Below are 16479 nucleotides of genomic sequence, written 5' to 3'. Positions count from 1 at the left end.
TATAAAGTCATTTTGAAACTTTAAAGTAACAAAAACTTTGAAAACTTTAAATGATAGCTACTATTATTTTTGTTATTGACACTTTAAGTTATTTGTAGGCTTTTTTTGTGCTCTTTCCTATGTTTATAATTAACTTTTCCTAACACAATGTAGCCAGTATATAGGCAAGGCTAGAATAAGACTATCCAGTAGGGATATTTTCCCAGGATTGATATTCTGACTATAACTCTTCCTACCACAGTGGGTTCTGATAACAGGGGGATAATTTCCCAGGGTTGATATTCTGAGCACCAAAACAGAAATATCTGCCAAAGTGACTATAACACTTCCTACTAGAGGAGGTCCTGATAGTGGGATTATATTGGCAGCACAGAAAATATGTGATCTGAGAAATAAAGAAAAATTGCCTATTGTTGAATTTTCATGATTACCAAATAAAGAACATTTATTTAATAAATATCCACTTATAGAAAGTAATATGTCAGGCACTTAGTAAGAAATGGAAATGATTTAACTGTAAAACAAGATTTGGATTGACATTTACCTTAAAGTTTATTTCCCAATTTTCTTCTTCATACTTTTCACTGTGATCCTTTGGCTTCTGAAATATCAATACAGTAATAATATTTCTACATCTTTTTATCTGAAATGGCTTTTACCTTAATACTATACATATTTTAGTTATCTTCCGTTTAGTTATTTCAGGGCATATAGCAAAGACACAGATTCCCAAAGAGATTCTAAATAGTGCTCTGTGTATTTAACCCACAAGAAATCTTTAACATTATAACGTTAAATCCATTTTAATGGTGACTCCAAATTCTTACGAGATAGTGGGTTTTATTTCATCTGGAAAAAGTAGATGGGTAATCTGGCATTTTCATTCCTTTTGATAATATTCAATATAGATTAGGTACAGAACAGGTAATACAGCAACACAGAGCAAGTACAGATCTGCATTGCTAAGAGTTTCATCATTGGGAATTTCAAATGCCAATGAAATCACAGGCCTTCCTCTCCTCCCCCACAAATGTAACATTAAAGTGTTAGATGTGAAACAAAGGACAAGGATCTGAAGAGGCAGAGAGGAACCTGTCCCATGATAGGTTAGAGGGTGGAAGAATTTTATAGAAGAAAAAGACCACTGAACACTAGGAGTGAAATAAAGATATGAAGAATTTCCTTCTGAGGAGCAGCTGCTGGTTCTCTACAGCATGATACCTTTCACAGGTAAGGTCAGGTGGGAAAGCATGAGGGTCAGAGAGATTAACAAGGGAGCAGTTAACTCCCTGCTGAGAACAGAGGGCCCTATTTTTTGACCTAACAACTGAGAATTGTACTAGCTTCCCATGATATGATATATCTCAAATGTGAGAGATGCTTTGTAATTTGTAAAACTTAACTTCTGGTAATACACTGGAGGAAAAACGATGTTGCCAGAAGGAATACAGAAAGCATTTATAAGGATTATGAAATCTTGGAGAAGAAACCGAAGACCTCAAGAGTACAGGTGGTACCTTTACCACTGATGCCCATCAAAGTCAAGGGTTTCAGGAGAAAAAAACCATTCTGGGTATGAAAACAGTTAGTTAAGATGGGACCTGAGAATAGGTTTTGGGTTCCTGGGTAATGGCTTAAAATAACAAGAATTATGTGCTCTTGGCCATAGATGTGATGTACAGAACAATGCTTGTAAAGTACATTTGTCCAAGGTCTTGCAAATGTAATAAAAGGAGGGCAGTAGCATAATATTAAGAAGAAACACATGTGAAGAAATCAGAGGTGAGAGTGGGAAGGCTGGAATGCATCTGGATAAAGACTGATGGACTGCTGCCTTATCATGGTGCAGGAGCTTGCATAGCTCGATGAAACCATAAGCTATGTTGTACAGAGTTACCCAGATAGACAGGTCATGATGCAGAATTCTGACAAAAAGTGATCCACTGGAGGAGGAAATGGCAAACCACACCACTGTCTATCGAGAAAACCCCATGGACAGTACTAAAATGATATAAGATGACATCAGAAGATGAGCCCCTCAGGTTGGAAGATGTCTAATACGGTACTGAGGAATGGCAGAGAGGATAACTAAAAGTAGCTCCAGTACTAATGAAGTGGCTGGGCCAAAGCCAAAAGAAAGCTCAGCTGTGGATGCATTTAGGGATAAAAGAAAAGTCTGATGCTATGAAGATCAATATTACACAGGAACCTGGAATGTAAGATCCATGAACCAAGGTAAGCTGGATGTGGTCAAACAGGAGATGAAAAGATTAAATATTGATATATTGGTGTTCAGTGAACTTAAATGGATTGGGATGAGTGAGTTAAATTCAGATGATTACTACAAATACTAATACTATTTGTACTTTGTTCTCGAAGAGGACCATGACATCAGGAAGATGACGCCATGACTTGCAGTTGAAGTGGATTTGACTGAGTGAGGGGTGTGCAAAGTCACCAGCCTCACTTTCTTCTCCGGAGCCATCTAAGTCCAATGGCCAGATACAGATCAGGACAACTGGAGACAGACCAGGATGCAGTGGGAGACCTTGGTCTTTTTAAAATTGGTCTTTCTAAGAATCCCCTTAGAAGAAATAGAGGAGCCCTCATAGTTACAATAAAAGGGTGAGAAAAACAGTACTGGGGCATAAGCTCAAAAAAGACAATGATATCTGTTTAAATCCAAGGCAAACCATTCAATATCAGAGTAATACAAGGCTATGCTCCAAACGCTGATCCCAGAGGCCAAAGTTGATCACTTCTATGAAGACCAACATCATCTAGTGATAACATCAAAAAAAAAAAGATGTCCCATTCACCGTAGGGGATTGGAATGCTAAGGTAGGAAAATCAGAAGACAATTGGAACAACAGGCAAGTTTGGTCTTTGAGTACAAAATAAAGCAAGGCAGAGAGTAATGGAAGTGTGTCAAGATAACTCATAGGTTACGACAAACACTCTTTTTCAACCTCCCCAAAGGTGGACATCACTAGACAGTTAATACAGAAATTGGATTAATTATATGCTTTGCAGCCAAAGGTGGAGAAGTTCTATACGGTCAGTTAAAATAAGACCTGGAGCAGACTGGATTAGATCCAGAGCTTCTTATTGCAAAATTCAGACTTAAATTGAAGAAAGTAGGGAAAATCATCATATCATAAAACTATGACCTAAATAACATCCCTTATGAATATGAAGTGGAAGTGATGAATAGATTTAAGGGTTGAGATCTGGGAGATAGAGTACTTGAAGAACTATGAACAGAGCTTCCAATTTTTTGTTCAGAACAAACAACAAAAAAACATTCCAAAGAAAAAAAGAGCAAGAAAGCAAAATGGCTCTCTGATGAGGCTTTCCAAATGGCTGAGGGAATACAGAAAGCAAAAGGTGAAAGAGAAAGATATACCCAAGTGAATGCAGAATTCCAGAGAATAGCCAGGAGAGATAAGAAAGTCTTCTTAAATGAGCAATTCAAAGAAACAGAAGAAAACAACAGAATGGAAAAGACACGAGATCTCTTCAAGAGAAAGTGAGGGATGTCAAGGGAAAGTTTCAGGCAAAAATGGGCATGGTACAAGACAAAAATGTCAGGGGTTTAACAGAAGCAGAAGAGATTAAGAAGAAATGGCAAGAATACACAAAAGAATTACATAAGAAAGATCTTAACATCACCAATAACCAGGATGGTGTGCTTGCTGATCTAGAGTCAGACTTCCTGGACAACGAAGCCAAGTGGGCCTCAGGAAGCGCTGCTAACAATGAGGCTAATGGAGATGACGAAATTCCAGCTGAGCTCTTGTAAACCCTAAAAGATGATGCTGTTAGAACGCTGTACCCAGTATGCCTACAAATTTGGAAAACGCAACAGTGGCCACTGGATTGGAAAAGATCAGTTTACACCTCAATCCTAAAGAAGAGCAACGTCAAGGAACGTTCAAATTACTGAACAGAGTCCAGCAAGGATATGCTTAAGATTCTGCAATGTAGGCTATAGCAAAATATGAACCAAGAACTACCACAAGAGCAGGCTGGTTTTCAAAGAGGCAGAGGAACTAGAGAACAAATTGCCAACATTCATGGCACTGTGGAGAAAGCAAGGGAGTTCCAGAAAAACATCTGCTTCTGCTTCACTGCCTACGCTGAAGCCTTTAACTGTGGATGACAACAAAGTGCGGCAAGTTCTCAAAGAGATGGGAGTACCACATCATCTCGTCTCCTGAACAAGCAGGCCAAGAAGCAACAGTTAGAACCCAACGTGGAAGAAATGATTGGTGTAAGTTTGGAAAAAGAGTATGACAAAGCTGTTTATTGTCACCTCATTCATGTAACTTCAATGCAGAGTACATCATGTGAAATGCCAGGCTGGATGAATTGAAAGCTGGAAATAAGGTTGCTGGGGATAATAGCAACAATGTCAGACATGCAGATCGTACCACTCTGATGACAGAAAATGAAGAATTAAGAAACCTCCTGATGAGGGTGAAAGAGGAGAGTGTAAAAGCTGGCTTGAGGCTTAACATCCAAAAAACTAAGGTCTGGGCAACTGCTCCCATCACTTCTTGGCAGACAGGCAGAGAAGAAATGGAAGCAGTGCCAGATTTTATATATCCTTTGGCTCAAAGATCACTGTAGATGGCAACTACAACCACAATATTAAAAGATGTTGCTCCTTCCAAGGAAGGTCATGGCAAATGTGCAAAGCATACTAAAAAGCAGAGATGTCACCTTGCTGACAAAGGTCCATACAGTCAAACCTATGGTTTTTCCAGTATCAACATACGGCTGTGAGAGAGAGTTGGACTATAAGGAAAGCTGAGAGCTGTGGAATCAACACTTTTGAATTGTGGTGCTGGAGAAAACTTTTGAGAGCCCCTTTGACTGCAAGGAGGTCAAATCAGTCAATACTTAAAAAAATTAATTCAGGCTATTCACTGCAAAGTCAAATACTGAAGCTGAAATTTAACTACTTTGGCCACATAATAAAAAGACAGAACTCAGTGGAAAAGACCCGAAAGATAAAAGAGGAGGACCCAGGATAAGATGGATAGACAGTATCATGGAAACAATGAACTTCATGAACTTTGACAGACCTGCAGAGATAGTGAAAAATAGAAGATGCTGGAATGTTATAGTCCAAGGGTCATACAGAGTTGGACATGACTGAACAGTTGAACAGCAACTAAAAGACTGATGGAGGCAGAAACACAGGCGATATTGTCCCTGGATTATATCATAGGCTATCTGATCAGAAAGAGGAAAGAGATGAATTTAGGAAACAGATCAGAAAGCCTGGTGTAGAAGCCAGGAAGCAGTGATATAGACTTCACTTGACTCATCCATCATCACTAGTGCTGCCTCTCCCATCTACTGCTACTCTGTCTAAATTCATCCCTATGGCCAGCAAATTCTCACTCTACCTTCTCAATCTCAGCGAAACTGAATCTCCAATTGCATATTATTTCATATCGCACCCTCTATTTTGCCATCACCCACAAGTATTCCACTTTCATGATCAAGAACTCAAATTCTTATTATTGGACTATCTGAAAGCCATGTTAAAAAAAGAACCTAGACATCATCTTTCAAGAAATTATCAAGGAAAGCTGCCCTGATATTCTAGAATCAGAGGGGAAAATAGTAATTGAAATAATCTACCCATCACCTCCTGAAAGAGATCCCAAAAGGAACACTCCTAGGAACATTGTAACCAAATTCCAGAGTTCCCAGGTCAAGGAGAAAATATTGCAAGCAGCAGAAAGAAATAATTCGAGTATGCAGCTTCTACATTAAAGGAGCAGAGGGCTTGGGATATGAGATTGTGGAGGTCAAAAGAGCTAGGATTAAAACCAAGAATCACCTACCAACAAAACTGAGTATAATCCTTTAGGGGGAAAAACGGACTTTCAACGAAATACGGGGTTTTCAAGCACTCTTGATGAAAAGACTAGAGCTGAACAGAAAATCTGACTTTCAAATATAAGAATCAAGAGAAGCATGAAGAAGTAAACAGGAAAGAGAAATAATGAGGGACTTACTAAAGTTGCACTGTTTACATTCCTACATGGAAAGATGATATTTGTAACTCATGAGACCTTTTTCAGCATTAGGGTAGTTGGATGGAGGTAGCTGGAGTATATATATCACACACACACAAAGACCCTACCACCACTCTTAGACAAATGTTCTAAATCTGTGCTTCCTTTAATAGCCAAATGCTGTTGACCTTCCTCACTTCTACTTTTCCTCCCTTCTTAATCCTTTGCGCAATCTGGCATCTGATATTTTCACCTGACTGAAAAGAGAGGGGGAAAGAGGGTGAGGCGGCACAGGGTGTGTTGAATATGAAGGGATGTTATCCAAAAGATAAAATTAAGGGGTGAGAGGTAAATATACTGGGAGAAAGAGAGAGGTAGAATGGGGTAAATTATGTCACATAAAAGAAAAAACATAAAGCTTTTACAATGGAGGGGAAGAAGGTAGAGGTGAGAGGGAATGAGTAAACCTTACTCTCATCAAATTTGGCTTGAGGGAATAACATACGCACTCAATTAGGAAGGAAAATATATCTTACCTTGCAGGAAAGTAGGTGGGGAAAGGGCTAAGAGAGAGGGAATGATAGAACGAAGGCCAAATGGGAAGAGGGAGTAATCAGAAATAAATACTTTTGAGAAGGGAGTCAAAGGAGATAAGAGAATAAATGAAGGGTGGGATAGGATAGGGGGAAATATAGTTAGTCTTTCACAACATAACTATTATTGAAGTGTTTTGCAAGACTACACATGTATAACCCAAATCGAATCGCTTGCCTTCTCAACGAGGATAGGTAGGGAGGTAGAAAAGGAGAGAATGTGGAAATCAAAGTTTTAAAAACATTAAAAATTTTTTTTACATGCAACTGGGAAATAAGATATACAAGCAATGGGGTACAGAAATCTATCTTGCCCTAATGGAAAAGAGGGAAGATGATGGGGGGGGTGGTGACAGAAAGGAGGGCAGATTGGGGGAAGCAGAAATCAGAATGCATGCTGTCTTGGGGTGGGAGGAAGGGAGAAATGGGGAGAAAATTTGGAACTCAAAATCTATTGGAAGTCAATGTTGAAAACTAAAAATTAATTAATAAGGAAAAAAGAACTCATTCTTTTATTCAATTATGATCTAACTTTTTATATCTTCCTAGACCTCTACCCTACCCCAACTTATATTTGTTCTTTTCACGGCCTTGAATTCCTCTAGCCCTCAGTATTTTGCCACTGCTCTAAGACTACACCCCATCCCCTTCCTAATCTTGACCAGTTAAAGGACAGGTGCAACTCTACAATATTGCTCCCACATTCTAATGCTTCTCTTGCTGAATCCTAACTCTAGATGAATCTCATCGTCTTTCTTCTTGGCTCCTATTCACAGGATGCTGAAGGAAGTCACACAACTTTGCTGACTGGGTCTACTACTGTTACCTAATCCCAGTGGAGTCTTTACTTCCTCTAAATTCTCTTTCCTACTCTCTAAAGAGACCTCCCACGGTAACCCTCCCCCACCACATGCTCAGTTAAGGACCTTGTCTCATACTTCACTGAAAAAAACAAAGGCCATTTACTATGATTTTTATAGAGCAGAAACTCTATTAACTCAAAACCCTGTGAGATTCTTCTTCTTTGTCCCCCTTTTGCTCAAGTCTCAGATGAAAAGGCAGCCCTTTTCTCCCAAGGTCAAATCCTTTACAGGTAGCCTAAATCCTATCCACTCTTATTGCCTCTAGCAGACTGTTCCAACAATCAGTCTTCATTCTCTATTGGTAGCCTACAAACATTCTGAAGTTTCCTCTATCTTTAAAAAATGCCCATAAGACCCTACCACCTCTCTTAGACAACTGTTCTATATCTGTGCTTCCTTTAATAGCCAAATGCTGTTGACCTTCCTCGCTTCTACTTTTCCTCCCTTCTTAACCCTTTGCAATCTGGCATCTGATATTTTCACCTGACTGAAATTGTTATCTCTAAAATTACTAGTGATCTCTTTATTACCAAATATAATGATGGTCTTTTCTCAATCCTCATTCTTCTTAACCTATTTGTAGCACTTGACTCTGCTGACTACTCTTCTATGGCTATACCCTCATGTCTAGGTTTCTATGATATTATTCTCTTTTGGTTTTTTTATCCACCTAATAGTTTTTTATTTTTAAATAAAACTCCTTTGTTGGATCATCATCCATATTTTGCCTCCTAAACGGATGTATGCCAAGACTTCATCCTGGGCTTTCTTCTAATTTCCCTATATAATCACTTAACCTCATCAGGTCCCACGGGCTTCATGATAATATTTCTGTCTCTCTCGTAATATGCAGTGCCTCATCACCAACTGGCTGCTGAATATTATGAAACTGCTGTTCCATACAAAATTCAAATATCCAAAACACAATTCAGTATCCTCTCCAAACCTAACACTTCTAAACTTCCCCATTTCTGTCAATAGTACCACCACCCTCTTTATCATTCAGGTTTGCAACTTTGGGAAAAGAAGTAAAGCAAGCTGATAGAAAAGTAGGTTGAGGAACAGGTTGGGAGGGACTTTGAAGAGGCGAGAAGAGTTTTTATATAGTGCCAGTGGTAACAGAGATCCATGGAAGTTTTCTGGGTAGAGGAATGATAAAATCAAACATATGGTTTACAAATATCACCTTGGCAGCAGTGTGAAGGATCAATGGGGATGGAAAGAAACTAGAGGCAGGGGAGGCCAATTAGGAGACAACAGTCAAGTATCAAAATAATAAGGGCCTGAACTAGGGTGGTTGCTGCATGATTAACAAGAAGGGAACATATATAGGAGATTTTGCAGAGGTAGAAATGCCAGATTTGATTGACTATATGTGGAGAACATATTGGATACATGGAGAGTCAAGGAGGACATCAAAAGGCTATCATGTGGAAGGTAAATATGTTCAGCTTGTCCCTAGGTGAAAGAAAGTAGGAACAATGGTGGAAGTTGCAAAGAGGGAAATTTAGGTTTGATATAAGGAAAAATTTACGAAAAATTCAAGCTATTTTAAAGTGGAATGGACTGTCACAGAACTAAGTAGGTTTCCCTCCACTAGAAGTATCTGATCAAAGGGTGCACAGCCACTTGTTAGGTCTATGTTATAGATGGGAGTCTTTTCTAAGTATGAGTTACAGGTATGAACTGGCCATTACTTCAGAGATCCCTTCCCACTATGAAATTTTGTGACACATAGTCCACTTATTTTAATTAATATTTATAATTCTGATTAAGTTTGGAATTTCTAACTCTAGCTAAAAGAAAAGTAGTTTGCTTACCTCTTTCAGTATTTCCTCAGAACCTTCAAATGTACAATGTTTATGGTGTGCCATAAAATAAGAAAGCGACATTCCATCAAAATAGAGATGAACAGATAATTTTCCCCATGGACTTTTGGGTAATTCCTATAATGTAAAATTAAGGAGTATAGTTAAGTTTCAAAGCACAATATTAATTTAACTTGAAAGCTGAACATTTATGTTCATTCCACAAAACTACAATTATGCTCTCTGCAAAATAGTATAGCTATGTAATTCAAAACACTAAATCGCACATTTTTCAAAAGTACTTTTTCAAAAGTACATTTATGTTCATTCCACAAAGCTACAATTATGCTCTCTGCAAAATAGTATAGCTATGTAATTCAAAACACTAAATTGCACATTTTTCAAAAGTACTTTTTCTTTACTTTCCGTTTAGGAGGCAAAATATGGATGATGATAATCATAATGTGTTGGCCTATATAATCATGACAACTATCATTCATATAATAATTTAAAGTAAACAAAATGCTTTCTTCACAGTAATGCCATGAAACAGGTGGTGAGGCAATATTATCCCCTTTCAAAGATGAAAATGAAGCATAGAGAAATGACGTGCTACTATTAAATGTCAAAGTGAAATTTCCTCATTCAGTTCCACTGCTACATCACACATCAATTTCTAAAAACTATATGCTTGAATCTGGAACTCAAAATTTAAAAAGAAAAGAATGCTAAAATAAATAATAAACTAAGAAAAATAAAAACTATTTGCACACATTTGTTAAAAAAACAACTAAGATGCATTAGACCTCATGTTGTGGCTGTCTCTATTCTGCTATCACCTCAAATCTGGGGCACCACAATAAGTCTTCCCCCGACCCCAATCAATTCTTCTTATAGAGCTGCTAAGTTAATTTTCTAATGCACTGCACTTTGAATGTCATTTCCCTATTCAAAAATGATTCAGTGGTTCCCCAAGGTCTATAAGACTAAAATCCGTAGTCTGGCATTCAAATTCTTCACAATTTTTTTCCCCCACCCCAAATCCCTTTCATTATTCCCTCTATACTAATATTCCATTTTGGCCAAATTATAGTACCATTTCCAGAACAAGCTTCAGTGTAAATCTTATTCTTGTCTCAAAGTCAGCTAAACTTCTCTACCTTTTCCTTGACATTTTTTCTGATGCCCAAAACTCCAAGTTTCCTCCTCTGAAGTCTTGTACCACTCATTCAGCACATTCATGTGCTACCCTAGAGTGTTATTTGCTTTGTATGTATAAGGATATCTATTTGGAGGGAAGATCCTCTTTTTAAAATGTTGCAGGTTGCCCCACAGACAGCAACACCCTCCCTTTTACATGAATGTTCTTTTTGTATTTGAACACGTTTCTTAGAAGCACAGGATCACGATCAGACTTTTAGAGCTGGAAAGCACCTTGGAAATCAGTTAGTACAAACCTCTTATTTTAAAGAGGAGAATATTAAAGCTCAGAAGTTTGCCCAAGATCACAATGGTAAACGGCTTGGTGGATTTCCAACCCAAGTTCTTTAAATCCAAATCCAGTGTTATTTCTGCTACACCAATAGCGTCCTCTGACAGGGCCTAATATTGCAGCATACCATAAATTAAAATGAAGTATTTAGGAATAGAAAACTTAAGCTTATAAATACCCTGTGTGCCCTTTAAAAAAACTTTACATATCTTAAAATTAAGCTTATTTAAAAGTTTAGATTCAAATTTCTCTTCTTTCATATGAGTATCAATTATGCAGTCGTGTATACATACACATACACACACACACACAAGAATGTTTATCACTTTAAAGATCTAGGTTTAGATATTAGTTATTCCCTCAAATTAACTCTTTTAAGGAGTTATGACATGTCAACATAAATTACTGCTTAAACATTAATACAAATTACCATGTTATGAATTTCCACCTCTCTCTTTGGTAGCAGTTCTTGAAGGAGTTCTACTGCATCTGGCTGCCAGGAATTTCCAACCTAATTGAGATAAATATTATTTTCCATGAACAAAAAACAAGATGCAGAGCAAGAAACCTGATGTACAAAAGCCAGAGAATTATAATGAAATTGCTTTCAAATAATGCTCCAAAGACCTTACAAGGGCAAATATTACTGCATTTTGATTTATGCCTGTGATTTCACTGGTGTAATGAATTCAGCAATTTGTCCACAATTTATGGTTTTAGAGAGTTGTCCAGGGTCACACTGCTAGCATGGACAGAAGTGGGATTTAAACCTAGGTTTTCCTGATTCCCAGTTTCTCCAGTATTTTATCCAATAAAATATGATGCCTCTCTTCTATACTCATGTTGCAAAACTCTTCTGTCTGAAGTAATGTAATGTGATTTGACTAGATCCAACCTAAGCTCTATGAAATCAACCCTCCAAAATTCAGTTGGTAAATTGTGTAACAGAAATAAGTAACATGTTCAAGCAAATATAATTCTATTATGCTAAAACACAAAAAGGAAAAAAACACATTGGCTGGCTCTTGAGTCATCTCTTAAAATCAAGGAAATACTTTTCCCATGGATAATCAAAGTCTATATCTAACACTATCAGGAGGGATATATTATAAGGATCTTAGCTTTTCTTTAATCTAACTGCTCTCCCCAGTAGTATATACTTTAAATCTTCCAGGCATAAAAACACAGAATACTAAACGCAAAGCAAACGAAAATATAAACACGACTTCTAAGGTTGTTTCTATGTCATTATACGTTTGTATGCTTCTTTGTAATACTGAACATAATAAGAGCTCCTTAGGGAAATAAATCGTGGATAACACTGCATCTTACACACTGAACATTTGATCAATCGTGACAGAAAGAATATCTAGATTACATTGACAGTGCAACAAGTTATTTTACATACGGGTACAGTATTATACAGCTGACACGGAATACAAAACTGGGGTCTATTGGCATATAATACGATTGGGTAAAGATGACACTGTGGAATCTTCTCAGTATATCCATGGTCTAAATATTGCACCTGCATAAAAAAAATGAATTGCATTACAGAATTATTGGTAAAGTGATTTTATATATCTCAGTGTTCAATAAGAACTATAGCAATCAGTCATCCCTAAAAGATGAAGTTACTACGACTTGAAAAAACAGCCAAACTTCCTCACTGTCATAAAACTTCTATAAAATCCATGTATATAACTGCATATTGATTGCTGTTTGGCTTCTTACTTTAAATTTCTTAGGAGTGGGGACCATGGCTTCTCTGTAGTGTATATCGCCACAAAGTGCTAGACTAGGCACTCTATGGACAATAGAATGGCTACTGAAAGCACATTTGTGAATGCTTTAGTTAAAGTGAGAGTGATATGCATAGTTTAATCAACACTAAAGTCAGGAGTCTCAGTTCCCAGTTTCATATCTGACACTGACTTGCTGTCCATGTCATCATGTTACAACCTCCCTTTACTTTCTCACCTGTAAAATGAGAGATTTAGACAGTATTCATTTTTAGGTTCCTTCTAATTCAAAATTTTGATTTTAAATATTAATGTTTGAAAAATAAAGGATCCCAATACTTTGAGGTGTAATTTCTATCTCTTGATCTACTCAAAATTAACAAAAGCTCATTACACATTATAAGCTCCATCCAAAGAGCAGCAAAAAGGGGCAGCTAGGTGGCACAGTGAGTAGAGCACCAGCCCTGGAGTCAGGAGGACCTGAGTTCAAATCTGGCCTCAGACACTTGACACATGTACTAGCTGTGTGACCTTGGGCAAGTCACTTAGCCCCAATTGCCCTGCCAAAAAACAAAACAAAAAAAAGAGCAGCAAAAGCAAAAAATAAAAACAAAAACCATCAATAAATCTCAAGTGGGGAGGGGGAAAAAGACAGCATATTTGGCTGCTTAAAGACTATCGGTTATTTTTAATAAATTAAACTGAACTTTAACATTTAAGTGAGGAAAACAAAGCAGTTTGACCCTAATTAATTTGGTCTTAACTAATATAAAATTTGAGAGGCAGAATGGCACAGTAGAGAGAGCTGGATTGGTCAGGAAGATCAGGGTTCAAGTCTAGCCTGTGAATATACAGGCTGTATGTCCTTGACCATGTCCCTTAACTCTCAGTGTTCTAGGCAATTCTCTAAGATAGAGAGGTAGTTCAGTGGATAGAGCGCTTAATCTGGAGTCAGGAAACCCTGAGTTCAAATGAAGCCTCAAACACTTAGTAGCTGTGTGACCCTGAGCAAGTCACTTGCCTTCTGTTTGTCTCAGTTTCCCCATTTGTAACATGGGGATAACAGCACCTACCTCCCACAGTTGTTGCGAGGATTGCATGAGATAATAATTTTGAAGTGCTTAGCACAGTGCCTAGTATATAGTGGGTATGTAATAAATGATAGTTCCTGACTCTTCCCCCTTTCACTTGTAGAAAAGATGCCAGTCTCCAATGCTAGAAGGAATCATTTGGGAGTTGCTTTTACCAAGAGAATCATGGGCCTAGTCCCCATCTCTATCATGAATATGAAATGCATAGTAATTTAATAAAGATTTTATCCAAGTAGAATTTTAACTTTGCACTATCTCTAAAGATCTTTAAACATAGAAATAATGTGCGTGAAAATTATTCTACTTGAAGATTTGTATATTTTTCTGTAAAGCCCTGACAAAATTAAGAAAATCACTTATGAGTCAGTTAAAAACATTAGACTTACTGGCTTGGACTTGAGATAAACTACTGTCCCAAGAAGGAATTAGTTTCAATGCTTTTTTCATTTTAACCCATCCAAAGCTTAAACTCTCCTAAGAAATTTCCTATCTAGTATCTTCAAACAATATAAATAACTTCAAATTTATACTATAGACAGAACTTTGCTCTAAATTTTGACATACAGGTTTGTCTGAATGGCTCTAGGACTAACGAGAGGTTAAAATAGTGAAAATAAGAAGTCCTTAAATATGAAGGGACTTGAATGTAAATATACAACTCAGATTGCCTTTCCCTTGGTTTATGTCCTCAGCAAATTATCTAGTTAACTAGTTAAGAAAAATGTTCTCATAAGGCAATTTAAATGTTTACAATCAAAAATTAATTCATGCTTTAGAATGGAATTTAACTCTAACTCTGTCACCAAAGAATAATCAGACTTACCCTGATAGTTCCACCAACAACTTCCATAACTTTACCTCGATACCATACAGTATCCGATCCCCTTACTGCACAAGCCTCTCCTTTTTTCCAGCAATATGACTCCAAAAGACCAAGACACTTCAAGTTAGTTTGAATTTCATCCATCAATTTTCTGAGCTCAAGTTCTGAGGAAATGCATAATACACAAACCTTAGGAAAATTATTTCATTCTTAATGTAAATGGAATCATTACTGTACAATACATTATGTATATTGTACTATACTGCAATTATATTAAAATGCCATGAAACAGTACCTAGACTTTAAAAAGTCAGTTCCTATACCTTTAGAATTTCACTCAACTTGTTCAGTCAACCTTTAAGTACTTTAAACAGTAGCCTTCATTATCTGTATATATATATATGTATGTGTGTGTGTGTGTGTGTGTGTGTGTGGGGTGTATATATATTAGTTAGGAATCTTATATTATCAAGTTAAGAACTAATGAATGCAAATGAATACTAGATTAGCTCAATTTAGGCATGATGGATCAAGACTAGCTGAGTAAAATATAATATATGCTCTATTTTATATAATGCTGAAATGCAGCACCATCTTGGGGACACAGACACGTAACAAAAACTTATTAGACTCAATCTGTTAGTCACTAATTATCCCAAATAGTTTTTTCATTAAGAATATACAGGAATAATAATGTAGTAGTATGAAGCATGGTGTAGTTGACAGATGGTTTTGCTTTGGAATTAGGATGAAATTATCAGTTGGGACCAAAAACTAACGTATATACACTATTATAATTTGTCCCCCACAGAAATCCTACTCTGATGTCTCACTGTGGCATGACTGCGATCTTACATTCTCAGGTATGTCTGTAGAGTACAAACTCAGGCAAGTAGTACCAAAATGGAAACCTTTTGAGTAATGATCCAGTGATGACCAGGGCCTAACCTGAGAGAACAACTGTAAGCAAGTACAGAGATATTCATCACTAGCAAGTTGGCCATTAGATAAGAAGTTATTTGGCCACAATAAACATCAAAAACGGAAATACATAATGACCTCTAGACTTCTGTGGCCTGTTTCTGATTCTTAGTGATTTTGGCAGAATATTAGACATGGGAACATGCTACGAATAAAATAATTTTTAGATAGAACAGAAACCTGTTAACTGCTAGTACTCTAAACTATAAGATCTTTGTCCAACGACCAAGGACCACATGTAATACTGGAGGAACTGAACTACATCAATGCTGACATTCTTGTTACAAATGACAAAAAAGAAACAGAAATACCTACAGTTAAATACTAACAAAATGATCTTTCAGGAAGATTGAATAAAAGAATCAGTGGAATTAGTTTCAGCTAGTGCCCAAAGGTGAAAGGAGGTGTTTCATATGACTCTCAGTCATATTGCCTGGCAGTGCTCATAAGTACAAGTGAAAAAGAATACCAAGAAGACATCTGAAGCCCATAGGCCAATGTTTTTTATTTTACAAAGGAGGAAGAAGCAAATGAGTTACATGAGGAGTTTGAAAAGATCCTCCAATTCTTGGCAATTTCAAAGCAAGATAATCACAGGAGAGCATGCCAAAAGAAATACTGTAAAATACAGTTTGGGATAAAGAAATAAAAAAGGACCAGAGATGTGCTTGTAAAACAGGAATTTTTTTTCAAGACATGTTAGACACTATGTAGACCAAACAGAAAGAAAAAAAAATTTACTTTAACAAATGCCTACCAAAAGGAGGAGTCATCAGACCATTAACTAAAGCTAAGGCTATAATCCACATGAATTAGAACATAAAAGACACAATATTCAATTAGCTCCAACTAGACCTATTTAAATAAACTGGTGACTCTGGAAAACGGATATAAATGGAAAGATTTATACAGATTGTTAACTTTTTAGAAAAATCAAACTGATAAAAAAAATCTGCTATGATGAGGATCTCAGGAATTGCCTTAGTGAAGCAAACATTTAAGCTCTAAGCTAAGGATGTACTTATTTGGAATACAAACTCATCTACAGAAG

At 36.9% G+C, this 16479-nt stretch overlaps 1 protein-coding gene across 1 annotated transcript in view; it reads right to left on the bottom strand.

Moving 5' to 3' along the window:
* The window catches only part of RNF17 (ring finger protein 17), a 131285-nt gene that overhangs the window by 9400 nt on the left and 105406 nt on the right, over window positions 1–16479 (bottom strand). Inside the window, exons 27-31 of the mRNA XM_036746300.1 lie at window positions 14448–14611; window positions 12200–12319; window positions 11222–11302; window positions 9312–9437; window positions 545–601 (exon numbers count right to left, since the gene is read on the bottom strand). Of these exons, the coding sequence (XP_036602195.1) occupies window positions 545–601; window positions 9312–9437; window positions 11222–11302; window positions 12200–12319; window positions 14448–14611 (548 nt within the window). The remainder of the gene's footprint in view (window positions 1–544; window positions 602–9311; window positions 9438–11221; window positions 11303–12199; window positions 12320–14447; window positions 14612–16479) is intronic.

This window comes from Trichosurus vulpecula, chromosome 2, assembly GCF_011100635.1.
Source record: "Trichosurus vulpecula isolate mTriVul1 chromosome 2, mTriVul1.pri, whole genome shotgun sequence".
NCBI classification, from domain to species: domain Eukaryota; kingdom Metazoa; phylum Chordata; class Mammalia; order Diprotodontia; family Phalangeridae; genus Trichosurus; species Trichosurus vulpecula.
The sequence above is the reverse complement of the archived record's forward strand: the minus strand, read 5'-3'. Positions and strand labels throughout refer to the sequence as shown.